This window comes from Hyla sarda, chromosome 10 (assembly GCF_029499605.1).
Source record: "Hyla sarda isolate aHylSar1 chromosome 10, aHylSar1.hap1, whole genome shotgun sequence".
NCBI lineage: Eukaryota > Metazoa > Chordata > Amphibia > Anura > Hylidae > Hyla > Hyla sarda.
This window is the reverse complement of record NC_079198.1, coordinates 89,319,161-89,347,008: the sequence shown is the minus strand read 5'-3', so window position 1 is coordinate 89,347,008 and position 27,848 is coordinate 89,319,161. Positions and strand designations below refer to the sequence as shown.

Genomic DNA, 27,848 nt, shown 5'->3' with positions numbered 1-27,848 from the left:
GGTGGTCTCTGTTCTTTGCCCGATTTAATTTTGAGATTCACTTTCGTCCTGCCGATAAGAACATTAGGGCCGATGCTCTCTCTCGTTCCTCGGATGCCTCAGAACTTGAACTCTCTCCGCAACACATCATTCCACCTGACTGCCTGATCTCCACTTCTCCTGCCTCCATCAGGCAGACTCCTCCAGGAAAGACCTTTGTTTCTCCTCGCCAACGCCTCGGAATCCTCAAATGGGGTCACTCCTCCCATCTCGCAGGTCATGCGGGTATCAAGAAATCTGTGCAACTCATCTCCCGCTTCTATTGGTGGCCGACTCTGGAGACGGATGTTGTGGACTTTGTGCGAGCCTGCACTATCTGTGCCCGGGATAAGACTCCTCGCCAGAAGCCCGCTGGTTTTCTTCATCCTCTGCCTGTCCCCGAACAGCCTTGGTCTCTGATTGGTATGGATTTTATTACTGATTTACCCCCTTCCCGTGGCAACACTGTTATTTGGGTGGTCGTTGATCGATTCTCCAAAATGGCACATTTCATCCCTCTTCCTGGTCTTCCTTCTGCGCCTCAGTTGGCTAAACAATTTTTTGTACACATTTTTCGTCTTCACGGGTTGCCTACGCAGATTGTCTCGGATAGAGGCGTCCAATTCGTGTCTAAATTCTGGAGGGCTCTCTGTAAACAACTCAAGATTAAATTAAATTTTTCTTCTGCATATCATCCCCAGTCCAATGGACAAGTAGAAAGGATTAACCAGATCTTGGGTGATTATTTGCGACATTTTGTTTCCTCCCGCCAGGATGACTGGGCAGATCTCCTCCCATGGGCCGAATTCTCGTATAACTTCAGGGTCTCTGAGTCTTCCTCCAAATCCCCATTTTTCGTGGTGTACGGCCGTCACCCTCTTCCCCCCCTCCCTACTCCCTTGCCCTCTGGTCTGCCCGCTGTGGATGAAATTTCTCGTGACCTTTCCATCATATGGAGAGAGACCCAAAATTCTCTCTTACAGGCTTCATCACGCATGAAGAAGTTCGCGGATAAGAAAAGAAGAGCTCCCCCCGTTTTTTCCCCTGGAGACAAGGTATGGCTCTCCGCTAAATATGTCCGCTTCCGTGTCCCTAGCTACAAGTTGGGACCACGCTATCTTGGTCCTTTCAAAATTTTGTGTCAAATTAATCCTGTCTCTTATAAACTTCTTCTTCCTCCCTCTCTTCGTATCCCTAATGCCTTTCACGTCTCTCTTCTCAAACCACTCATCCTCAACCGTTTTTCTCCCAAATCTGTTCCTCCCACTCCTGTTTCCGGCTCCTCGGACATCTTCTCGGTCAAAGAAATTTTAGCTGCCAAAAAGGTCAGAGGGAAAAATTTTTTTTTAGTGGACTGGGAGGGTTGTGGTCCTGAAGAGAGATCCTGGGAACCTGAGGACAACATCCTAGACAAAAGTCTGCTCCTCAGGTTCTCAGGCTCTAAGAAGAGGGGGAGACCCAAGGGGGGGGGTACTGTTACGCCGAGCGCTCCGGGTCCCCGCTCCTCCCCGGAGCGCTCGCTTCACTCTCCCCGCGGCAGCGCTCCGGTCACGTCCTCTGACCCGGGGCGCTGCGATTCCGCTGGCAGCCGGGATGCGATTCGCGATGCGGGTAGCGCCCGCTCGCGATGCGCACCCCGGCTCCCCTACCTGACTCGCTCTCCGTCTGTTCTGTCCCGGCGCGCGCGGCCCCGCTCCCTAGGGCGCGCGCGCGCCGGGTCTCTGCGATTTAAAGGGCCACTGCGCCGCTGATTGGCGCAGTGGTTCCAATTAGTGTGTTCACCTGTGCACTTCCCTATATCACCTCACTTCCCCTGCACTCCCTTGCCGGATCTTGTTGCCTTAGTGCCAGTGAAAGCGTTCCTTGTGTGTTCCTTGCCTGTGTTTCCAGACCTTCTGCCGTTGCCCCTGACTACGATCCTTGCTGCCTGCCCCGACCTTCTGCTACGTCCGACCTTGCTTTTGCCTACTCCCTTGTACCGCGCCTATCTTCAGCAGCCAGAGAGGTGAGCCGTTGCTAGTGGATACGACCTGGTCACTACCGCCGCAGCAAGACCATCCCGCTTTGCGGCGGGCTCTGGTGAAAACCAGTAGTGGCTTAGAACCGGTCCACTAGCACGGTCCACGCCAATCCCTCTCTGGCACAGAGGATCCACTACCTGCCAGCCGGCATCGTGACAGTACGTTTATAATCCGTTTATTTTGATGACCTATAACTTTTTTATTTTTCAGTATAAGCGGCGGTATGGGGGCTCATTTTATGCGCCATGATCTGTACTTTTTTTTGATACCACATTTGTATATAAAAAACTTTTAATACATTTTTTATAATTTTTTTTTTAATAAAATGTATTAAAAAAGTAGGAATTTTGGACTTTTTAAAATTTTTTTCGTTCACGCCGTTCACCGTACGGGATCATTAACATTTTATTTTAATAGTTCGGACATTTACGCACGCGGCGATACCAAATATGTCTATAAAAAATGTTTTTTACGCTTTTTGGGGGTAAAATAGGAAAAAACGGACGTTTTACTTTTTTATTGGGGGAGGGGATTTTTCACTTTTTTTTTACTTTTACTTTTACATTTTTTTACATTTTTTTTTACACTTGAATAGTCCCCATAGGGGACTATTCATAGCAATACCATGATTGCTAATACTGATCTGTTCTATGTATAGGACATAGAACAGATCAGTATTATCGGTCATCTCCTGCTCTGGTCTGCTCGATCACAGACCAGAGCAGGAGACGCCGGGAGCCGCACGGAGGAAGGTGAGGGGACCTCCGTGCGGCGTTATGAATGATCGGATCCCCGCAGCAGCGCTGCGGGCGATCCGATCGTTCATTTTAATCGCGAACTCCCGCAGATGCCGGGATCTGTATTGATCCCGGCACCTGAGGGGTTAATGGCGGACGCCCGCGAGATCGCGGGCGTCGGCCATTGCCGGCGGGTCCCTGGCTGCGATCAGCAGCCGGGATCAGCCGCGCATGACACGGGCATCGCTCCGATGCCCGCGGTTATGCTTAGGACGTAAATGTACGTCCTGGTGCGTTAAGTACCACCTCACCAGGACGTACATTTACGTCCTGCGTCCTTAAGGGGTTAAAGAAATTACAACATAAAGAAATTCAGGCCATTACAATTTCATGGCCGTACAAGAAGTAACATAGAACTACAATAAAAGGGTAGAAATATAATAGTTGTGTACAAATATGGAAGTATCATTCAGTAAAGTCATAAATTTTTGTCAGTGATTATAAGTCACTATTAAGTGTTGTGTATTAATAATCATACACAAGCACTATTAAGCATAGCAAGGAGTAATGATAAATGGTGGAAGAGGCTTTGCACATGAGCCCCAGGTATTATTATTCATACCTGATTGCTCCAGATGACATGGTCAAGTCGACTCCGGATCCTGTAGTCCTCCCCTCTCTCATCTCAAACACACAGAACCTAAAAATTGTTGTGTAACATCATGTACCATTGTATGTAAAAAAAAAAAAAGAACACAGGTGTATTGCATGGAAGATGTACAATTTATTTTGAAGTCGGGAAGTGTTTCGTCCATATTCTCCAATTTTCTTTGCATTTCTCTCCTGTGTTATTCTTCCAAGCATACGTTGTCTCGTAGAAGCAGTTTGTGCTAACCATTTTAGACTGTGAACCCATCCTACAGCTGAAAACTTTCTTGTACTACAGAGAATGTTCTTTCTTTTTACTGTATGTGTTGTACAAATGGGGTAGAGATAAAATTTACATTGATGCCTGTCACGTACCTGGATGCGGATGTCACAGAGCAGGTAGTGGATCCTCTACCTGTGTGGCAAATGACTCGGACCGTATCAAAGAGCGGAATCTAAGGTGCCGCTGGTCTTCACCAGAGCCCGCCGCAAGGCAGGATGGATTTGCTGCGGCAGGCGGCACCCAGGTCGCTACCCCCCATACAGCTCGACCACACAGGTACTGGGCAAGGCGAGGTACAGGAGGATGAGACAGAGGCGTAGTCAACGTAGCAGAAGGTCAAGGCAGGCGGCAAAGGTTCGTAGTCAAAAACGTAGCGGTAAAGGTCTGGGTACACGGGTATGGCAAACAGGCAATAGGGTACGCTTTCTCTCAGGCAATAGGCACTGAAGATCCGTCAGGGATGTGTAGGAGGTGCAGGGATTTATAATATAGTGTTCAGGTGCACTACTAATTATGGGCGCACTGGTCCTTTAAAATGTCAAAGCAGGGGCGCGCGTGCACCCCAAGGGATGGGGGCGCACGCGCAGAGGCTGAGACGGAGCAGCAGGAGTGGACGTGGGTAAGTGACGGGCCGGAATTTGCATGCGGGCGCGTCCCGCAATGCGAATCCCAGCCTTGCTGGTGAGCGGGGACACGGGGCTACTGCGCTCACGGCCGGTGAGCGGGGACACGGGGCTCCTGCGTTCATGGAAGGTGAGCGGGGGCACGGGGCTACTGCGCTCACGGCCAGTGCTAACCGCCAGGCAGTATGTAACAATGCCCTCTGGTCTTCAGCATGGACAGCTCGGTTATAGAAATTTTACTATTGTGTCGGACCAGAGTTCTATAGGCCCACCTGAGGAGACACTTTTGAAGACCATAATCCATCTGTACAAAATATGTACGTCTACTTTAAATTGCAATATACATTTTTTATCATTAGACATATACTACATGTCATCATCCAATAAGGTTCAATACTTTAGTTCAGAATCGACCCATTAGAATCCCTACTGGCAAGTGACCTCCCAATTTCTTCTTCTAAATCTTTGGTGTTCTGTTGGTTCCATTACTTTGTTCAAGCCAGGACTCATTGGAACATCCCTAATGGGCCAGTGCATCCTTAGTTGACTTGGATACGTTCTAGACACAAGTCTAACATGTCTACTAGACACAAGTCCAGAGTAGACCTATTGAGAGTGATAGTCATACAAATTTGATAAAATATGTCAGTTTTTATTGTTTACACATCTACATTTTTAAAAGCTATTTGTGTGTAGCTTACAGTTTATGTAATACATATAATATATGATTTTATTACTTTCTTTTAGTGTGATGATAAGTGTGTGAAGGCTTATGTGCACATGGGAAGAGCTCACCTAAGTCTGAAAAACTATGAGGAGGTAAGCCCTACATACAGTAATCTGGACATAGCTGCCTTATAGGCAGAGGCAATCTCAATGAAATGGGGAAGTTTCCCCATTAAAATGCTGTTAATGTTACAGTTTTAGCAAATAAAAATCCTTCAATATATAATAGAAAGATATGCCCAGTTTTACGTATATAGTGAACTTAAATAGGGATGTCCTGATACCATTTTTTTAAGACCGAGTTCGAGTACCGATACTTTAATTCTAGTGCTTGCCGATACCAATTACAAGTACTTTTATTTCAAAGGGAATCTGACACCAGGGTGACCTGGTTTCTGGCACTGCTTACCATGCTGATATGTGGGTTCCTTGTTGTGTGCAATGAAGGCAGGCTGCTGTAGTATGAGCAAATATTTCTCTCCCCTCCATTGGGCAGAACAGGGAATTTGCATTGGTGGCGAGACCGATGTCTCCGGTGCGATTGCACTGATGTTCACATGGTGAGCAGCGGTAGAAACTGGGTCACCTGTACTATCTACTTATTAATTCAAGTTAGTGCAGGTGACTCTGCTGTAAGATTGCCTTTAATAGTAGGCAGTGTCCCCTTATAGGTAGTATAATTACAGACATTAGCAACAGCCCCCTGTAGACAGCAGCCCCCCTGCAGACATTAGTAGCAGCCCTCCTGTAGACAGCAGCCCCCCTTGTAGACAGCAGGTCCCCCCTTGTAGACAGTGCCCCCCTTGTATTAACCTACATATGCTACAAAAAAAAGATATACTCAATTATCATCAATCAGAAAATTTTATTAAATACCATAGTACATAAATGATCAAAAAACAGCTCAAAAAGGACAGACACCCCTAACCCATAAAAAACATACACCCCAAATATAGCATCAGTGTCCCTTACCGCTAGATATCATTCAATAAGGGCAACACACTTGTAAACTCAATACCTCCTCTATATATATATATTTATATATATATGTACAATATCCGGTAATGTTGTGATCCCATAATCTACATGTTACCATGCATAATAATTGCATTACCTGTTCCTTGTAGACAGCACCCCCTTGTAGACAGCAGCCCCCCTTGTAGACAGCAGTCCCCCCTTGTAGACAGCAGTCCCCCCTTGTAGACAGCAGCCCCCCTTGTAGACAGCTCCCTCCCCCCCTTGTAGACAGCTGCCTCCCCCCCTTGTAGACAGCAGCCCCCACCAGCATGGTAGTTGCTCACCTGCAGCTGTCCTCTGTCGGGTGTTACCGCTCTGCGTCCCCGTTCTCCCGTCCGCATGATGGCACCCTATGGAGGAGCATGTGACATACACGTCTGCTTCCTCCATAGCGTTACACTGGGCATAGTGGAGGAGGTGGAGTTATGTGTGTGTCACATGCTCCTCCATGGGATGCCATGACGCGGAGGGGAGAACAGCTCAGCGGAGCGGGGCCTTTGACGGGCCTCACTGCAGCAGGTATCGGCCTTGGTATCATGGACATTAAACGAGTCCCCAATACCATGCAAATGCCGGGTATTGGCCCCGATGCCGATACTAGTATCGGTATCGGGACATCCCTAAACTTAAACTCTGCATGGTTTACATGAGCGGTCTCCAAACTCGTGGACCACCAGATGTTGCAAAACTACAACTTATAGCTGTTGGCTGTCCGGGCATACTGGAAGTTGTAGTTCTACAACATCTAGAGGTCCACAATTTGGAGACCACTGGTTCACATGATCTGTGTTTTCAGTAATTGAATGGGAGGCCTTTTTGTTAACTTCCATAGGATGTAAATCTATCCTGGTTATGTTACAGGACAGTCATCAAAGCTCTATCTCATAGTACAGTTGTTTATTTCTGTGATCATCAGAGGAAAAGGACATTTACCTTTAAAAAGATCATGGAGGTTTCAAGTCAATAAATGCAATTAGAGATCTTGAGCCGTCAACATATAGTAAATAACACAAATAAGGAGCTGCAATTAAATTGATATCCACACCAAATCAATGCATGTATAAATAAGTACAAAGCAATAACAAAAGATTAGTAAGTTGCTTTATTATACTTTTGGACACCACACAGAGGTTGTTTCTTTCACTGGACAACCTTAGTTATAGGGTGTCATATTAAACTGACATGAGCCCCCACTACCTAATGACAGGAAACTACAACAGCAGCATAAGTAAGAATAATTAAAGATATGAAAAATAGCACCATTTATCAGAGAATACACATAGTAGTGATAGATGGAAGATAGCTTTTTACTTGTTATTCCACACAAAAAGGTTTAATGTTCTTGCACCTAAGTAGGCCCCCTCAACCGATGGGCATTTACTATGACTTTTGTGGCTATAAATATACCCATGTTTGTGAAAACTCTACTATAAGAGCAGTTCAACTATTTAGGTACTATTAATGTTAAGGCAACACAGTATGTGTCAATATTTCTTTATTTTCCATAGGCAAGACAGTGTTATAAGATGATTACAGACATAGACATTACCAAAGAGAAGCTTGTGAAAGGTAAGTGACTCTTACACTTCTATTCTAAAAGAGATCATGACCACAGCAGCAGTGGAGATATGAATGAAAGGGGCGTGGAATGACGAAAACGGCTGCCCATAAATGTTGAGAATTGAGTGCGGGCATGGAGATTGCGAGGAGCCCCAGCGGCCAGACCCCCAGTGATCAGACATCTTATCCTTAAGATAGGAGATAAGATGTCTAGGGGGGGGGGAATTCCCCTTGACTGTATCCGCTATGGGTTTTCTGCAGCTAAAATTCCGCTTGCAAATTCTCTGCTTTAGAATTTTGTAATTGCTTTATGTTGATACCCAGCTGCTGGAGATTTGCAGGTAATATGTTATGTGTGACCCTACCCTAATAGAAGTCCAGTCCAATCAGTCCAAAGTTTAGTTATTTATTACATGTTATGACCATTATTGAACTGATGCCAAGGTTTTTTTTTTGTTTTTTTTTGTTGTCTGTTTGTTTTTCAACTGTCTTGCTATGCCCCAGGATCTCTGGATATAGGGATTTTACTATTTGGTTTGCTATCTGTTTTGTTAGTCAGATGGGTGGAAATTTTATTGCAAAATAGGGGGAATGTCATGCACCTGAATGTGCTGTCTCGGAGCTGGTAGTGGATCCTCTACCTGTGTGGCTGATGACTCAGACCTTATCGGGGAGCGGAGTCTAAGGTGCCACTGGTCTTCACCAGAGCCCGCCGCAAAGCAGGATGGATTTGCTGCACCAGGCGACACCCAGGTCGCTACCCCCAACACGGCTCGACCACACAGGTAACTGTGCAAGATGGGGTACCGGAGGATGAGGCAGATGTGTAGTCAACGTAGCAGTAGGTCAAGGCAGGCGGCAAAAGTTCGGAGTCGGTAAACGTAGCAGAAAGGTCTGAAAACACGGTTAAGCAAAACAGGCTATGGGAATGCTTTCTCTTAGGCAATGAACACTGAAGATCCTGCAGGGAAGTGTGAGAGGTGCAGGGACTTATAGAGTAGTGTCAGGTGTTACACACACATAATTATGGGCGTACTGGCCCTTTAAATTTCAGAGCTCAAGTGTGCGCGCGCCCTAGGAGACTGGGACAAACGAGCTGGAGCTGAGACACAGTGGAGGAGGTGGCAGAGGAGCAAGGTAAGTGACGGTCCGGGACTCGCATGCGGGTACGTCCCGCGATGCGAATCCCGGCCCTGCAGGGAGCAGGAACAATGCGCTCGCGGCCGACATGTGCGGCCGGAGCGCAGGCTGTAACAGTACCCCCCCCTTTTGGTCTCCCCCTCCTTTTACGGCTCAGGAATTTCTTGAGCAGGTCTTTGTCCAGAATATTGTCCTGCGGCTCCCAAGACCTCTCCTCCGGACCGAAACCTTCCCAATCTACTAGGAAAAAGCGTTTTCCTCTGACGAACTTAGAGTCCAAGATTTCCTTTACAACATACACATCTGAGGTACCAGAGATGGGTGCAGGAGAGATGTCCCTTGGAGAAAAACGGTTGAAGATGGCTGGTTTCAGGAGGGAAACATGGAAGGAATTTGGGATGCGGAGAGAGGAGGGAAGATGGAGGGAATAAGTCACAGGATTGAGACGTTTCTTGACTTTATAGGGACCCAAATAACGAGGACCTAGTTTATAACTGGGTATCTTAAAATGGATATATTTAGTGGATAGCCAGACTTTGTCACCAGGAGAATACTCATGATGACGATGTCTCTTCTTGTCAGCCTGAACCTTCATGCGCGAAGTAGCCGGAACAGACAAGGGGTAAATTCTGCCTCTGGGAGGAGTGGTGTCGGGCAGTAAATCTATAGGGCAATCATAGGGACGGTGTATGGAGGCAATACTTCAGCTTGCTTTTCGTTGAAAACATCTGCAAAGTCCTGGAGGGAAGAAGGCAGACCAGGCAGATGTCTAGAAGTTGGTTTCAATTTAGTAACACGTACATGGATATAGTGGCTGTTACAATGTGGACCACAACGTAGGACTTCTCCAGTTTTGCAATCCAGCTGTGGGGCATGGAGCTGTAACCAAGGTAGACCAAGCAGGAGTGGAGAAGTACAGTGTGGGAGTAGGTAGAAGGACAAGTTGTCCTTATGTGAGACTCCGACCTGCATAGACAGAAGTTCTGTGCGGTATAGCATGCTACAGTCCAGTCTTTCTCCATTAACCATAGAGATATACAAGGGTTTCAGAAGTCGGGACACAGGCAGACGATACTTATGCAAAAGGGAGGCATCAATAAAGTTTCCTGCAGAGCCAGAGTCCAGGAAGGCCAGAACGGAGATGAATGATCTCTTTGGAGGGAAGAAAAAGCTGGATTGTCAAATTTAAGCGTGGAGAGGACGAATTCACACCTAGGGAGGCCTCTCCTACGAATCCTAGGTGCGAGTGTTTCCCTGTGGTTGAGGGCGCAGAGGACAGTCCTTAAGGAAGTCTGCACCGGTGAGTCCTTCCCTGCCGGGTCAGGCGTGACCGATCCACCTGCATAGCCTCCACTACGGAAGGCAACGTAGAAGGTTGTGGTGGTTGCGCAGAGGTTGTGCAGATTCTCTTTCTTGACGTTGTTCCTCGCGTCTCTTAGAAAATCGGATATCAATCCGGGATGCCAATTGTATAAGTTCATTCAAGGTTGATGGCAATTCCCGAGCTGCGAGGACATCCTTAATTTGGCTAGATAATCCTCTCTTGAAGGTAGTGCAGAGATCTTCATTATTCCAGGACAACTCCGACGCCAGGGTTCGGAACCGGATGGCATACTCGCCAACAGTGGAATTGCGCTGAGAAAGATTCAGCAGAGCCATCTCAGCATAGGAAGCACGAGCAGGTTCCTTGAAGACAGTGCGAAATTCCATCAGCAATGCCTGGAGATTAGTAGTGACGATATCACTGCGATCCCACAGCGGGGTTACCCAGGCCAAAGCTCTGCCAGACAGGAGACTAATGACGAAGGCCACCTTTGCATGTTTCATGGAGAACTGGTCCGCCATGAGTTCTATGTGCATGGAGCATTGTGTCACAAAACCACGACAGTACTTGGTATCCCCCTCATATTTTTCTGGATGTGACAAACGGAGTTTGGTTCCGGAGGAGACTGCAGCAGCGGGAGGCTGTACTGGAGCTGGAGGAGGAGGCTGAGGCTGTTGCTGCTGTGCAGAAAGCAACTGCTGCATCATGGCGGTTAGCTGGTTAATCTGCTGTGCCTGCTGGGCCAACTGCTGGGACTGAAGCACCACGATAGGTGCAAGATCCCAGTTATCAGGCAGAGGAACTCCAGTTGGATCCATGGACGGATCTTGCTGTCACGCACCTGAATGAGGGCTGTCTCGGAGCTGGTAGTGGATACTCTACCTGTGTGGCTGATGACTCGGACCGTATCGGGGAGCGGAGTCTAAGATGCCGCTGGTTTTCACCAGAGCCCGCCGCAAAGCAGGATGGATTTGCTGCGCCAGGCGACACCCAGATCGCTACCCCCGACACGGCTCGACCACACAGGTAACTGTGCAAGACGGGGTACCGGAGTAAGTTAAGGCAGGCGGCAAAGGTTCAGAGTCGATAAACGTAGCAAGAAGGTCTGGAAACACGGGTAGGCAAAATAGGCAATGGGAACGCTTTTAGCACTTTCAGGCAATTAGCACTGAAGATCTGGCAGGGAAGTGTGCGAGGTGCAGGGACTTATAGAGCAGTGTCAGGTGTTACACATAATTATGGGCGTACTGGCCCTTTAACCCCTTAACGACCACGGACGTAAATGTACGTCCTGGTTTGGCGGTACTTCACGCACCAGGACTTACATTTACATCCTGTGTATGATCGCGAGCATCGGAACGGTGCTCGCGTCATACATGGCAGGTTCTGGCTCCTAGCAGCAGCCGTGGACCCGCAGTAATGGCTGACATCCGCGATCGCACGGATGTCCGCCATTAACTCCTCAGATGCTGTGATCAATACAGATCACGGCATCTGCGGCAGTTCAGTACTTTAAATGTATGATCGGATTGCCCGCAGCGCTACCACAGCAATCTGATAATCCAGCATGATGGGCGGAGGTCCCCTCACCTGACTCCGGCCGTCTCTTGGGTTCTTATGCTCTGGTCTGAGATCGAGCAGACCAGAGCAGAAGATCACCGATAATACTGATCAGTGCTATGTCCTATGCATAGCACTGAACAGTATGGGAGACATAAAAAGTGTAAAATAAAAGCTGAAAAATGTAAAAAGAAAAAGTAAAAAGAAAAGTGAAAAATCCCCTCCCCGAATAAAAATGAAAATTGTCCGCTTTTTCATATTTTACCTCCAAAAAGCGTAAATTTTTTTATAAACATTTTTGGTATTGCCGCATGCTTAAATGTCCGATCTATCAAAATATAATGTTAATGATCCTGTACGGTGAATGGCGCAAACGTAAAAAATAAAAAAAGGACAAAAACATTTCTGAAAGTTTTATATATGCAAGTGTGGTATCAATAAAAAGTAAAGATGATGGCGCAACAAATTAGCCCTCATACTACCCTATATATGGAAAAATGAAAAAGTTATAGGTGGTCAAAATAGGGCAATTTTAGATTACTGATTTTGTAGAAAAAGTTTTAGATTTTTTTAAAGCGTAAATTTTTTTATAAACATTTTTGGTATTGCCGCATGCTTAAATGTCCGATCTATCAAAATATAATGTTAATGATCCTGTACGGTGAATGGCGCAAACGTAAAAAATAAAAAAAGGACAAAAACATTTCTGAAAGTTTTATATATGCAAGTGTGGTATCAATAAAAAGTAAAGATGATGGCGCAACAAATTAGCCCTCATACTACCCTATATATGGAAAAATGAAAAAGTTATAGGTGGTCAAAATAGGGCAATTTTAGATTACTGATTTTGTAGAAAAAGTTTTAGATTTTTTTAAAGCGGTACAAAAATATAAAAGTGTCTAGCCATGGGTATCATTTTAATCATATTGACCCACAGAATAAAGAACAAAATCACTTTTAACATAAAGTGTACAGTGTGAAAACAAAACCCACCAAAATTGTGGTTTTCATAAAAATTTCCTCCCTAAAATTTTTTTTTTGGGGGGTTCGCCGTACATTTTATAGTAAAATGAGAGGTTTCATTACAAAGTACAATTGGTCACACAAAAAACAAGCCTGGATATGGGTCTGTAGATGGAAATATAAAAGAGTTATGGATTTTAGAAGCCGAGGAGGAAAAAACGAAAACACTAAAATAAAATTGGCATGGTCCTTAAGGTCAAAATGGGCTTGGTCCTTTAGGGGTTAAATTTCAGAGCTCCAGGGGACGGGGACACGCGCGCTGGAGCTGAAACACAGTGGAGGAGGTGGCAGAGGAGCGAGGTAAGTGATGGGCCGGGACTCGCATGCGGGTGCGTCCCGTGATGCGAATCCCGGCTCCGCTGGGAGCAGGGACAATGCGCCCGCAGTCGACATATGCGGCCAGAGCACAGGCTGTAACAGGGAATGCTAGATAAGAAGTGTGCATATCTTATTTTATGCTGCACTTTTCCCTGCAAATTATTTTGCAGCCGCCTCTTTACGCCCCATTTTAGCAGTCAATTGGTGTGTAATAGGTGTCAAATTGTACACTGCACGAACCCAGCCTATGATTGATCATATCTTACTACAGCGTACATCTAGTCCTCCAGAGGATCTTTCGGTGGGCACCAATACGAATGAGCCTACGGTGTCTAGCAACAAACAACCTTATTTGAAGCTGCTAATATAGAAGATTATCTGTTGCTGACAGGAAGGCAGGGGAGAGGAAGTAGTTTGGCTTTTTTTTCACAACTTTATAGTTATTAATGATTTTTTGTAAATTTTTTTCTGCCTTTAACTTTTAAGAAACATTTATTATGCACTCGGTGCCTCTTTTTTGTAAATTTTTGTCATGCATGTCAATTTTGTGTTTTTGCCTAAAAAGGGTCATGGTTAAGTGCTGTGGAGTTTTTCATCCATTTTGTCATTTGCAACCTTTTCAATAATAGCAAAATGATTGTGCCCTTTCACCCTCTCAATGTCTGACGTACAAATTCACAAGGCAAATGGTGCATTGGAAAATATGACAAATTAATTATGCAGCAACATGATCAATTTGGTGCATTTCATATTGACAAAAATTATACATTTCCTCCTTGGCATGATGCTATGTTTTGTATTTTATGTTGGATATCTGGCTCCAAAAGTCCCAATCCTTTGTTTGCACAAAAAGCTAACATAATCCAAACAAGGCCTGATAGGGGCCTTTGCTCTTCTCTCCATTAAAATAAGCATGCATGCTCAACCAAGTCAACAGTGAACGTGCATGATGCAGAAATAGCGGTTGGAGCCAAGGAAGTGTTTGGCTTTGAGCACTGATAGGCCCCTCTTGGCAGCACAGCACATACACATGAACATTGGAAATGTGACTTGGGAAATAATATATTCCACATTTTACAGCATACAGCACACACAGCTTTAATTTCTGTAAATGCCAGGTCACCACTTCTAGACGAATAATCCAGCTGTATATAAATATTCTCATACAGGCTTTATCCTATTAAACCCTCGGTGAGTGGAGACTACTGAATTCTTTAATCTAGTTTGACATCCTGTATTTTAAGATAAGCCTAAGAGGTTTCTCTTGCTAGCACATAAATATCTAACCCCTCAGGCCATTACAGTACATTCTGTCCACCACTATGCCAGAGTCACTACACAATTGGTCATTTGATATCCCATGGAGTCAGAAATAAGGTCAGTTTCACAGCTATGAAGAATAAAGATTGGTTGAAGCTGGATACATTCCTCAGGAGGGGTTTGCTGTAACCATTTTGCTGCCAGCAGTATTCCTTTATGTGTTTAATTTTATTTATGTATTTAGTTATTTATTTATTTATTTATTTATTTATGTATCTTCTCCTTTTGGTTGTTAGTGAAATGTAAATACAAATAGTTATTGTAAATTAAATTTCTCATGTATGAACATTGAACAATATTTAGAGCTTTATTTTTTCCAATGTTCATATTGTTGACATTTCAAAATGCAATAGGAAACAATGATTGCCTTTACGGCTTCTGGTGAGAAGTATATAGAACAGTATGCAGGCACTGTCTTCCACCAGTTTCCTTTGCACAGAATGGAAAACTGTAATATGTAACTAAACAACAAATAATTCTATATTCTGGCCTTGTTTCTTAGGAGTGTACTGTTATAATCTATAAATGTAGAAAAGGTATGTGGTCCTACATAAGCCACTTGATATTACCAGTAACATCCAGCACAAATCAAATACAAGAAAGGAGAGAAGTGCTCCATATGTGCTATAAAACGTAACTTTTCCTAATTATTAAAATTATCAAATTAAGGTGAAGATTTTCGTCATCGAGCATTATAATCACTCAATCACCTTAATTTGATAATTTTTTATAATAATTAGTAAAAGTTACGTTTTATAGCACATCTGGAGCACTTCTCTCCTTTCTTGTATTTGAGTGTACCGTTATAGTAAAGTCTAATCTCATTGAACCAGGCTGTCTTATTGAGAATATCTGGACTTCTGTGATATAAATATCACAATATGATCAGAATTGAGGCAAGGTAGTATTTTTTGACAGAAAGGGTGCTATTTCTGTCCATTGGTTGTTTCTGGATTTGCAGTTCTCTCTTTTTTTAATGTCATGCTGTAATGTGTATGCACAAAGCCTATTTGGCAGTACATTAAGTCCCAGTGACTCCATAATATAAACACATCCATGCCATCATATGTGTCACTGCATGGCACCTTATTAAAGGGGTTGTCCAGGAATAAAAAAAACAGGGGTTATAGGGAGCTGTATATAGGGATCATTATATAGGAACAATATATTTGGGAGCGATCATAGGGAGCATTGTAAAGGAGCAGTATAAAGGGGGCATAGGAAGCAATATATAGTGAGCAGTGTATAGGAGCAAGGTTAGTCCAAGGAAGCAGTATACAAGGAGTACTATATGTGAGATAGTTTTATGGGGAGCAGTATATAGTGGGCATAGGAAACAGTATATAGGGAGCAGTATGTAAGGAGAAGTATGTAGGGGGCCTAGGAAGCAGTATATATATAGGGAAAAGTATATATGAGAAAAGCCATAGAAAGCATTATACAGTATAGGGAGTAGCAAAGTTCACAGACACTTGTCCAGCTCACCAAAACCCCTCCAATGTGCACGGATCGGTGTCCAGCCAACACCCAATAGTGGAACAAAGAAACAGTAGATCCAGCACTATTCTTTGCAGCTTTATTGTAACACAGCACTCGGATAAAATCAGCCAATACATCAAACGCGTTTCGAGCGCATGCGCTCTTTTTCGGTGATGTCACAGGTAAATCCAGGTGAGGTTAAATACCTTTCCATCTCAGGGAGGGGGAAAGAACTTACTCCTAGCCCCACCTCTCACTGGAAACCTGTGACACAGTTGACATTAGTAAAAACAAACATCGATTTAAGATATATAAAATCTATAAAGAACATGCATGCAATAAATATTGCCATATTGGTCATACAATTGTGGGATCAAAGAAATGGGAACAAGAGGTTTATAAGAATACTATAATTATAATTGGTAATGTTTTACCTAGCAATTTATGCTATATATAATGTTAAATATTAAATATTAATAGTGGAACAACAGTTCATGACGGACATTAAGTCCCATCGGGGAACGAGTCCCCAATGTGAACTGCCAATAAGCCTCACGATCTGCAAGTTTCTTTCTAATGCAACCACCTCTTGTTCCCATTTTCACATGCTCAATGGCAAAGATTTTGAAAGAATTTAATTTACCAGCGTGTACAGAGCGAAAATGCTCAGATGCCGCAGATCGTTGCCTCACCGCAGTGAGTGTACTATCATTTAGATGTTCGAGTGCTCTGGTTTTCAGTTTTCGTGTGGTATATCCTACATATTTTAAATTACACTCTGTACATTCTATCATATAAATCACATTACTGTAATTACAGTTAATGTAATTATAGATAGAATATTTTTTAGTACCATCAAAGTTTTCAAACTGGGTGGTCTGTTTCACATACTGACATGTGCGGCATACTTTATGTCCACATTTGAAAAAACCTTTTCTCTCCATCCAATTTTGATTATTTCTTTTTTGTGAAATAACCACACTGGGGGATAACTTATCACCAAGTGTGGGTGCCCGCTTAGAAACTATCTGACATCCTACACCTAATATTTCAGCCAGGATTTCATCCTGCCTTAGATATTGCATGTGTCTCTGCACTATGTTTTAAATCTGGCCGAAATATGGTGAGTAGGTAATGGCTAGTACGGGTGTTTTATTTTGGGTTACCGCCTGATGTGTTGGATTTAATAAGTTACTTCTTTCTTTTTTAGACACTTTCTGTTCTGCTTTCTTGATAGTGTACGAGGAATATCCTCTCTGTTTTAATCTTTGTTTTAACTCACCAGCTTGAGTATTGTACACTACGGGATCTGTGCAGTTCCGTTTTAACCTAGTTAGTTCGCCTACTGGAATCACTTGTACAGTATGTCTGGGACGATTGCTATTGGCTCTTAGGACCGTATTTCCCGATATGGGTTTTCTGTATGTTGAAGTCTCAATTATTCGGTCCCTGGAGCCACTCAACTCTAAGTCTAGAAATGTAATGTTAGTGGAATCCACATGGTAGGTAAATTTTAGATTAAACATGTTATTATTCAGGTAATCTACAAACACTGGTACGGCCATGACGCTCCCCCTCCAAATTAGGAGGAGGTCGTCAATAAATCGACCGTACCACTGTATGTTTTCCCTAAAAGGATTCTCAGTATTGTAAATGAATTGTGACTCCCAGAACGACATGGTTAAATTAGCTAGGGAAGGTGAGTGCCTAGCCCCCATGGAAACACCACTGACCTGTACAAAAAAGGTCTTGTCAAAAATGAAGTAATTCCTGGACATAAGAAACCAAATGACCATTTTGATGTATTCACATAAATCCAAAGAATAATCACTATATGTGATCAAGTGGTAATCCAAGGCACGCATGGCAACGGTCCATGGGATGCAGGTGTATAAAGACACCACATCACAGGAAAGCCACGCGAATCCCGGATCCCATATGATATTTTCAAATGCATTTAGAACATCTCTGGAATCCTTTAAATAACCTGGGACTCTTTGAACTAAAGGTTGCAATAATCGATCCACCCATGTGGACAATCGCTCCAGCAATGAACCATTGCCCGACATGATCGGTCTCATGGGTGGAGGAATAACACCCTTTTGGGTTTTGGGGAGAGTATATAATACTGGGATGATTGGCTGATCTACATATAAATAATCTCTATCCCTCTCTGAAATGACACCCAGTGCTACACCTTCATCCAATAATTTACTTAATTCTTGTTGAAATTTTCTGGTTGGATCCTGATCCATTTTTTTGTACGTTTTTTCATCTGTTAGCAATACATTGATTTGGGAAATATACATCTCTTTATCCATTACTGTAACTAGGCCCCCCTTATCGGACATCCTGATGATAATATCATCGTATGATGTAAGTTCTTTTAATGCTAGACGCTCTTTTTTAGTTAGGTTGTCCGATTTGGGATGTCCAGTTTTAATGTTGTTGCCTAGGGCAACACGATCTTTTTCAACCTCATTTTGGAATTTATCCATGCCCTCCGTGCGGGATGACAATGGATAAAAACCAGGGTTTTTATTTGTATGCCATATATTGGTTGAAATATCCGATTTACAAGAATTGTGACATTCTAACCCCTGTAACTCATTTAGAACAATTTGGTCAGAAAAATCAAGTTTATGGAATTCATTGTGTACTTTGTGATCATTAATATTAAAATTAACCTCAATTATATCATTTGATGCACTGTCAAAAAAATGCTTTTTTACAGTTATATTGCGGATAAATTTATTAATTTCACACAAAGTCCCAAAGATGTTCAATTCATTTACTGGTGAGAAATTGAGTCCTTTGGCTAATAAAGAAATCTGATCGCCGGTCAAAGTCCTGCTAGACATATTCATGACACCACTTGTTTCTGCGTTTGACTTCTCAATCGGGGAGTGTCCATTTCTGGTATGTTTTCTCCCCCCCTCCTGGGTTTTTTGCCTTGCGTTTGGCGTTTTTTGACTTCTTGTAATAAGATGTTTTACCAGGGGTGGAATGGGAAGTTGTCGGATTGTCTGACTCTCCATCCGATTCCACTTCTGATGAACTAAACGTAACCTTGTGAGTGGGTATGCGTTTTTTCTGAAATTTGGTTTTCTTCAGAATAGATCTAGGTGTATGTTCATACGGTTCCCATCTCTCCCATTCATATTGCTGTTTAAGTTCAAAGTCTTTAATGTCCCTTTGTAGTTTAATTTTCTTTGTTTCCATAATTTGTTCTTCTAACTTAGCAATGCGTTCATTAGTAATATTTAGCAATCCAGTGTAAGTATTCATACCTTTGTATGGCTCCAATTCAGATTGTAGTCTGCTGATATCTTCGGTCAATGTTTCCAATTTTTTGGATTCATATTTTATAATAATGTTCATGAAACGGTTGGAGCAAATTGTAATGGCCTCATTCCATTCTGTCAACATTTCTTCGCAGAAGATTGTAGTTGGAATCTTTTTGATTCGGAGGCCCCTTGGAATGATTTCTTTCGACACATAATTGGTTAAAGTTGTGCAATCCCACCAAATTCGTGTCTCCTGTAACTGCAACTTTTCCAAATTGTGCATGAGTACCTTTAAATCCACCGTGGACGTGTCAGCCGTTCCCTGATCCCCGTCCTGCAAACAGGTTGGCGGCTTTCTGTGCTCTGTCCAAGCCGATAAAATTTACCTACCATGTGGATTCCACTAACATTACATTTCTAGACTTAGAGTTGAGTGGCTCCAGGGACCGAATAATTGAGACTTCAACATACAGAAAACCCATATCGGGAAATACGGTCCTAAGAGCCAATAGCAATCATCCCAGACGTACTGTACAAGCGATTCCAGTAGGCGAACTAACTAGGTTAAAACGGAACTGCACAGATCCCGTAGTGTACAATACTCAAGCTGGTGAGTTAAAACAAAGATTAAAACAGAGAGGATATTCCTCGTAAACTATCAAGAAAGCAGAACAGAAAGTGTCTAAAAAAGAAAGAAGTAACTTATTAAATCCAACACGTCAGGCGGTAACCCAAAATAAAACACCCGTATTAGCCATTACCTACTCACCATATTTCGTCCAGATTAAAAACATAGTGCAGAGACACATGCAATATCTAAGGCAGGATGAAACCCTGGCTGAAATATTAGGTGTAGGATGTCAGATAGTTTCTAAGCGGGCACCCACACTTGGTGATAAGTTATCCCCCAGTGTGGTTGTTTCACAAAAAATAAATAATCAAAATTGGATAGAGAGAAAAGGTTTTTTCAAATGTGGACATAAAGTATGCCGCACATGTCAGTATGTGAAACAGACCACCCAGTTTGAAAACTTTGATGGTACTAAAAAATATTCTATCTATAATTACATTAACTGTAATTACAGTAATGTGATTTATATGATAGAATGTACAGAGTGTAATTTAAAATATGTAGGATATACCACACGAAAACTGAAAACCAGAGCACTCAAACATCTAAATGATAGTACACTCACTGCGGTGAGGCAACGATCTGCGACATCTGTGCATTTTCGCTCTGTACACGCTGGTAAATTAAATTCTTTCAAAATCTTTGCCATTGAGCATGTGAAAATGGGAACAAGAGGTGGTTGCATTAGAAAGAAACTTGCAGATCGTGAGGCTTATTGGCAGTTCACATTGGGGACTCGTTCCCCGATGGGACTTAATGTCCGTCATGAACTGTTGTTCCACTATTAATATTTAATATTCAACATTATATATAGCATAAATTGCTAGGTAAAACATTACCAATTATAATTATAGTATTCTTATAAACCTCTTGTTCCCATTTCTTTGATCCCACAATTGTATGAACAATATGGCAATATTTATTGCATGCATGTTCTTTATAGATTTTATATATCTTAAATCAATGTTTGTTTTTACTAATGTGAACTGTGTCACAGGTTTCTAGTGAGAGGTGGGGCTAGGAGTAAGTTCTTTCCCCCTCCCTGAGATGGAAAGGTATATAACCTCACCTGGATTTACCTGTGACATCACCGAAAAAGAGCGCATGCGCTCGAAACGCGTTTGATGTATTGGCTGATTTTAACCGAGTGCTGTGTTACAATAAAGCTGCAAAGAAAAGTGCTGGATCTACTGCTTCTTTGTTCCAGTATAGGGAGTAGTATGTATATAGGAAGTAGTATATATGAGAAAAGACATAGGAAGCAGAATATATGAAGCAATAGATAGCTAGCAGTGTATATGAGAAAAGTAATCAGAAGCAGTATGTAGGATGGGGGGCATAGGGAGCAGTAAATATAGAGGTCAAATCCTGTGGAAAAAAGTGCAGGAACTCACCCAAGATTTCTACTCAAGGGCCGGTCCTGCAGAATTACTGCTAACGGGAACAGTGTTCCTGCTGTGAAAAAAGTGCAGGAACTCAGTTTCCATGTGTTCCTGCAGGACTTGAGCCCTGAGTATACATGAGAAAGGTCATAGACAACAGTGTGGGCGGTGTCTTTTCTAGTTATGCCCCTGACTGGGACCGTCACCGATCATGAGCGCAGAGATCCCTTGTCCCCCAGGTGAAAAGAACAGTAGTGTACATCAACACTTGATGCTGCATTCATTCTGTTTTGGATTTATGAACATTGGAAGCACTGAACTCAGGCTCCATAGAGAATGAAGGGAGCATCTGGAGATCATGAGCACTACTGTTCCATTCACCTGTGTACGGACCTCAATAATAAGCTATTTGCATTATTCCTTATTCCATGGATAGGGGATTCCTTTTAAAGGGGTATTCCGGCCTTTGGATTGGGAATAAGATGTCTAAGGCTGAAATAGCCCTTAAATCTTGGGATAACCCCTTTAACTCATTAAGAACACAGTGAATTTTTATTCTTGTGGTTTCATTTCCTCTTCAACTTTTAAAATCTTTAACTCTTTCAATTTTCTATTTACATGGCCATATAAGGGCATGTTTCATGCGGGACCCATTCTACTTTGTAATGACATTAGTAATTTTACCCCAAAATCCACGCCAAAACAAAAAAGATATTTGTAGGGGGAATTGAAAGAAATGAAACAAAATGGTTCCTTAGTATTGTAATCTACATTTGTATATGTTGTTGGAAGGCCTGTACCCTGTTGTGCATACAAAGTATCCTTCAATACACCCTGCAACCTCTAAATGAAGAAGTAAGGAGGAATTCCTTGAACAGTTGTATCTATTCTGTATCTGTAGTCATATCCATTTCTGAAAATCCTAGTAAGGTATATGAAATGTATAAATTCTTATATCTTACAGGTTACCTGAGACAAGTGGATTACCAGGAGAAGAAGGACATTCAAGAGCAGAAAGCCTGGCAGGATCTAGAGGCTGGGGTAGAAGATGCAGTATCTGTTACACAACTGCTTACAAAACTATCCAAAGCAGGGCAGAGTCCCCTCTATTACTCTGGAGGGATACAGCTTCTTGTTCAAGCTGTAAATGATAGTGAGTGTTCACCATATTGTATTTTTTATGCTTTTGCTGGTCATAGGACATGGAATATTTTACTGTGCACCTCTCCTGATAATTGATGCACTCTTATAGCACTTATTATATTCTATTGCATTTTTATTTCATGTTATTCTCTTTGTTTACTTTGTTCTTTGGTTGTCCCAAATAAATATATGTTTTTCTCTTTTTATGTTTTTACTAGGCACAGCACAAACTTTATTTAGAACAAAAAATGGATTCAGTATTATAGCAGACAACTGTGTAATAAATAGGTAAGACTAACAGAGCTCATAATGGTCTTTTAATAGAATCGTGAGATAACATAAGTTTTATAAGTTGTAGTCATGGGTATAACTACCAAAGTAGCAGCTTAACTCCTTAACGACGAAGGCCGTATATTTACGTCCTCCGCCGCCTCCCGTGATATGCCGCGGGGTCACGCGGTGACCCCGCGTCATATTGGGTCGGTCCCAGCGGCCATCAGCGGCCAGGACCCGTGGCTAATACAGGACATCACCGATCGCGGTGATGCCCTGCATTAACCCTTCAGACACAGCGATCAAAGCTGACCGCCGCATCTGAAGTGAAAGTATCCTGGCTGCTCAGTCGGGCTGTTCGGGACTGCCACGGTGAAATCGCGGCATCCCGAACAGCTTACAGGACACCGGGAGGGACCTTACCTGCCTCCTCGGTGTCCAATCGGCAAATGACTGCTCCGTGCCTGAGATCCAGGCAGGAGCAGTCAAGCGCCGATAACACTGATCACAGGTGTGCTAATACATGCCAGTGATCTTTGTAAAAGATCAGTGTATATAATGTTATAGGCCCCTATGAGGGCTACAACATTACAAAAAAAAAAGTAAAAAAAAGTGTTAATAAAGATCATTTAACCCCTTCCAGAATAAAAGTTTGAATCACATATGTGGTTTCGCCGCATGCGTAAATGTCCGAACTATAAAAATATATCATTAATTAAACCTTATGGTCAATGGCGTACGCGTAAAAAAATTCAAAAGTCCAAAAAAGCGTATTTTTGGTCACTTTTTATACCATTAAAAAATGTATAAAAGGTGATCAAAAAGTCAGATCAAAACAAAAATGGTACAGATAAAAACTATAGATCATGGTGCAAAAAATTAGCCCTCATACCGCCCCATACGTGGAAAAATAAAAAAGATATAGGGATCAGAAGAGGACATTTTTAAAAGTTTTCCTGCATGTTGTTATGATTTTTTTCCAGAAGTATGACAAAATTAAACCTTAATAAGTAGGATACCATTTTAACCGTATGGACCTACAGAATAATTATAAGGTGTCATTTTTACCGAAATATGCACGGCGTAGAAACGGAAGCCCCCAAAATTTACAAAATGGTGTTTTTTCTTCGATTTTGTCGCACAATTTTTGGGTAAAATGACTAATGTTACTGCAAAGTAGAATTGGTGACGTAAAAAATAAGCCATAATATGGATTTTTTTGGGGAAAATTTAAAGGGTTATGATTTTTAAAAGGTAAGGAGGAAAAATCAAAAATGCAAAAACTGAAAAACCCTGCGTCCTTAAGGGGTTAAGAAGCTAATATAGGGCCTGTTGTTACCATGCTAACAGGTTGCTAGACAGCAGAACCAGGCTTCACCTTTAACTGCAACTTTTTCTAGGTCCTTACAATTGCTCCCAACACTCATGTTCCCCTAAGTAGAGCAAAATAGTGAGCAGAGGTTTTGCAGAAAATTCATACAAGCTTGCATCTAATGTCATAAACATGAGCAACTGGCAGCTCACTATTAGATGTCACTGGTGGAGGAGTAGTAGTCTCCTAGGGAGGAGTGATCTTGCAGGAGGGCCAGGATAATGTGCAAATAACAAACGCAAAACAGGAACACAGAGTAAAGGAAATATCCAGCAGCGGGACCAGAACTCTGCAATACTCCAGAGAAACTTCCATTATAAACCTAAATTCCTTGTAGTACAGATTGGAAATGACAGAGCAGCAGAATACTAACCCAATATCAATTAAACCAATATGAGACAGTGGAGTGGAAAAGGTATAAACTACACATAATGGTCATAAAACTAAAAATCCATCCATATGTTCAATGTTAACATAGACAGGACAAAGACAATTACAAACACAATCTCTTGGCATCAGGAAAAAATCACTCTCAGGGTGCGTTCCCACAGGGCGTATACGCAGCGTATTTGACGCTGCGCAAATTTTACGGCAGCAGCGGGAAATACGCTGCATATCCTTTGCTCACTATACACACAGGGCTTTCCGGCGGCAGCCCTATGTCTGTGGGGAGTTTAGGAGGCGGGCTGTGTGCCGGCGTGTCTGAGACGCGCGACCCCGCCTCCAAAACTCACTGCACACATAGGGCTGCCGCCAGAAAGCACTGTGTGTATAGTGAGCAAGGGATACGCAGCGTATTTCCTGCTGCTGCCATAAATTTTGCGCAGCGTCAAATACGATGCGTATACGCCCTGTGGGAACGCATCCTCAATCAATATGACCAGCTATAAAAAACAGATCTATTATATAGACCAATGAATCACCTCAAACAAAACACAACAAAAACCCAAAATGGACCCATTATTTTAGCAAAAACTAAAACTGCTAGTAGCAAGGCTATTCAGGGGTACTATTATTATTTTTGAACTGTACCCACACAAGCCTGGGAGCTCCATCAAGAACAGGCGCAATGGAGCAAAAAGGGTAGACAAGTTTTCAATTTAGCACCTACCTGGGCATAGTTCTTAAAAAATAAAATAATAATCCCCATGCATAACAACCTTTGTGGAAAAGAGGAGATTGGGGAGAATGAACAGATTAGTGGAGCGTAAATAACCGTAAACCTTTCATGTGAGTTGGGTGCCACTTTAACACTAAAGGCTGATACAGTATGTACATGCATCTCAATGTGTGCTTAACAACTTATCCACATTCTATTGACAATAAAATGTTTGCATTTCAGATGCTTACTCTCCAACCAAACAGATACAATAGTTTTTGATTTGTGCCTTTCTGTTCTGTCCTTATGGAAAGTAGTTTGCAATGAAAATGGTAAGTGAATTATATTATATGTTCTATAGAAACTGATGTAAAATCATTCCTTTAATGTATAGTTCTCTGAATGACTGTTATTTCATGTTAGAAGAGAACCAACATGTACTGATCAGTCATCCGAATGCGAACAGCCAGATCTTTTCAATGCTGACCTCTGAGATCCCTGATGTACAGAACAAGACTTTCAATCTTTTTGATGTCTATTCCACACAAGAAGAAGGAAGGTCATTACTTTTGAACTACTTCAAGCCATCTAGGTATGTTCACATTTTCCATGGTTTTTGTAAGATATAATGTCTCGAGAGGACAATCAGGAGTAATGGCCAGCTATTGTTACAAAGATAACTACTTTTGTATAGAGAAGAGTTGTGGCATTGAATTCTGTTTTGAGGATAAAAAGAAGCTTTGTTAGAGTCCCTCGAAAATAAATGTTTGTGGTCTGTATTTTGAGGATAGTAGACTAAAGAACTAAAGCAAGAGTATTGTTCATACAAGCTATAATGTGTGATTACGATAACATAAAAGATGGCAAGTAGTTACAGTATAACTAAAGTATATTGTCAAATGTATAGTATATTGAAAAAGAACACTAAACAAGATTATGTGCATAATAGAATATCTGAGCATTAAAACACTACTAACCCTGAAAACACCTTAATGATTCTGGTTCTAGAAAGATCGGGGCGTACAAAGAATTCATAGGATGCCATAACAAAATCAGAATTAGTCTCCAAAATGGGATCAGTCTACAACTAATTTCCATTTAGTTGGAGACTCTATTGGGTGCCTCCATCAATGGCTCCCTCAAAAACACTGGACAAATTAGGACAGCATGCTGCACTATTTTGTCCTTCAAAATTTAAAAACCCAATAGATCCTCTTAAAGGGGTACTCAGCTGCTCAGCATTTGGAACAAACGCCGGAGTCGGCGCCAGGAGCTCGTGATGTCATAACCCTGCCCCCTCATGATATCACACCCCGCCCCCTCAATGCAAGTCTATGGGAGATGGTGTGTCGGCTGTCACATAAGGCGATTCCAAAGCAACCGGGGAGGGTTGCAAACGAACAAAATTCCGAACTCTAGGGTTTATTCTGATATAGAGAAAAAGCTGAATGCTCTTTCCCTTAGTTGCTAGAAAACATATGCTGCTCTGGAAAGTGAACAGAGATGTCAGCAGAGAGCATTGTGCTCGTGATGTCAGCAGAGAGCACTGTGTTCCTCTGTAGTATTCAGCAGCTAATACGTACTGGAAGGAGTAAGATTTTTTAATAGAAGTAATTTACAAATCTGTTTAACTTCTCTGGCACCAGTTGATTGAAATGTTATCCACCGGAGTACCCATTTAATAATTGTGCTTTATTTTCTTTCCAACTCAGACAGCCATGGTTTTCCGCGTGGGAGAGACAAACAGGTGAAAAATGGGGATGGGTACATTTTCAGGATGCGAGAAACGACCCTTCGTCCTGAGAATGCCCCCACCCCCACTTTCCACCTGTCTGTCTCTCCCATGCCGAAAACCATGGTTGCCTGAGTTAGAACGAAAATAAAGCATGGTTATTAAAGCAGCCAAGAGTAAGTGCATTCAGCTTTTTCTCTATATCAGAATACAGTCATGGCCATAAATGTTGGCACCCCTGAAATTTCTCACAGAAAAGGACTGCAGTAACACATGTTTTGCTATACACATGTTTATTCCCTTTGTGTGTATTGAAACTAAACCAAAAAAGGGAGGGGAAAAAGCTAATTGGACATAATGTCGCCGAACTCCAAAAATGGGCTGGACAAAAAGTTTGGCACCCTTAATAATTGGTTGCACACCCTTTGGAAAAAAATTACTGAAATCTGTGGCTTCCTATAACCATCAATAAGCTTCTTACATCTCTCAGCCAGAATGTTGGACCATTCTTCCTTTACAAACTGCTCCAGGTCTCTCTTATTGGAAGGCGCCTTTTCCCAACAGCAAATCATTAGTAATCCTCAGATTTCATGATGCCTTGTACACATTCAAGGCACCCAGTGCCAGAGGCAGCAGAGCAACCTCAAAACATCATTAACCCTCCATCATATTTCACTGTAGGTACTGTGTTCTTTTCTTTGTAGATCTCATTCCATTTTCGGAACAGTAGAATTATGTGCTTTACCAAAAAGGTTGGTCTCATCTGTCCACAAGATGTTTTCCCAGAAGGATTTTGGCTTACTCAACTTCCTTTTGGCAAAATGTAGTCTAGCTTTTTTACGTCTCTGTGTCAGCAGTGGGGTCCTCCTGGGTCTCTTGCCATAGCGTTTAATTTCATTTAAATGTCGTCGAATAGTTTGTGCTGACACTGATGCTCCCTGAGCCTGCAGGACAGCTTGAATATCTTTGGAACTTGTTTGGGGCTGCTTATCCACCATCCGGACTATCCTGCATTGACACCTTTCATAAATTTTTCTCTTCCGTCCTCGCCCAGGGAGATTAGCTACAGTGCCATGGGTTGTAAACTTCTTGATAATGTTGCGCACTGTGGACAAAGGCAAATCTAGATCTC

The 27,848-nt window shown here is 42.4% G+C and overlaps 1 protein-coding gene across 6 annotated transcripts in view; it reads left to right on the top strand.

The window, feature by feature from the left end:
* Window positions 1–27,848, top strand: part of TTC12 (tetratricopeptide repeat domain 12) — a 135,875-nt gene that overhangs the window by 64,145 nt on the left and 43,882 nt on the right. For 5 of the 6 annotated variants that reach the window (XM_056542900.1, XM_056542901.1, XM_056542905.1 and 2 more), the window contains 6 exons: window positions 5,078–5,149; window positions 7,582–7,642; window positions 22,062–22,250; window positions 22,459–22,528; window positions 25,228–25,316; window positions 25,408–25,576. In XM_056542900.1, coding sequence (XP_056398875.1) covers window positions 5,078–5,149; window positions 7,582–7,642; window positions 22,062–22,250; window positions 22,459–22,528; window positions 25,228–25,316; window positions 25,408–25,576 — 650 coding nt within the window. The remainder of the gene's footprint in view (window positions 1–5,077; window positions 5,150–7,581; window positions 7,643–22,061; window positions 22,251–22,458; window positions 22,529–25,227; window positions 25,317–25,407; window positions 25,577–27,848) is intronic. The other variant, XM_056542902.1, reaches the window with a different exon arrangement.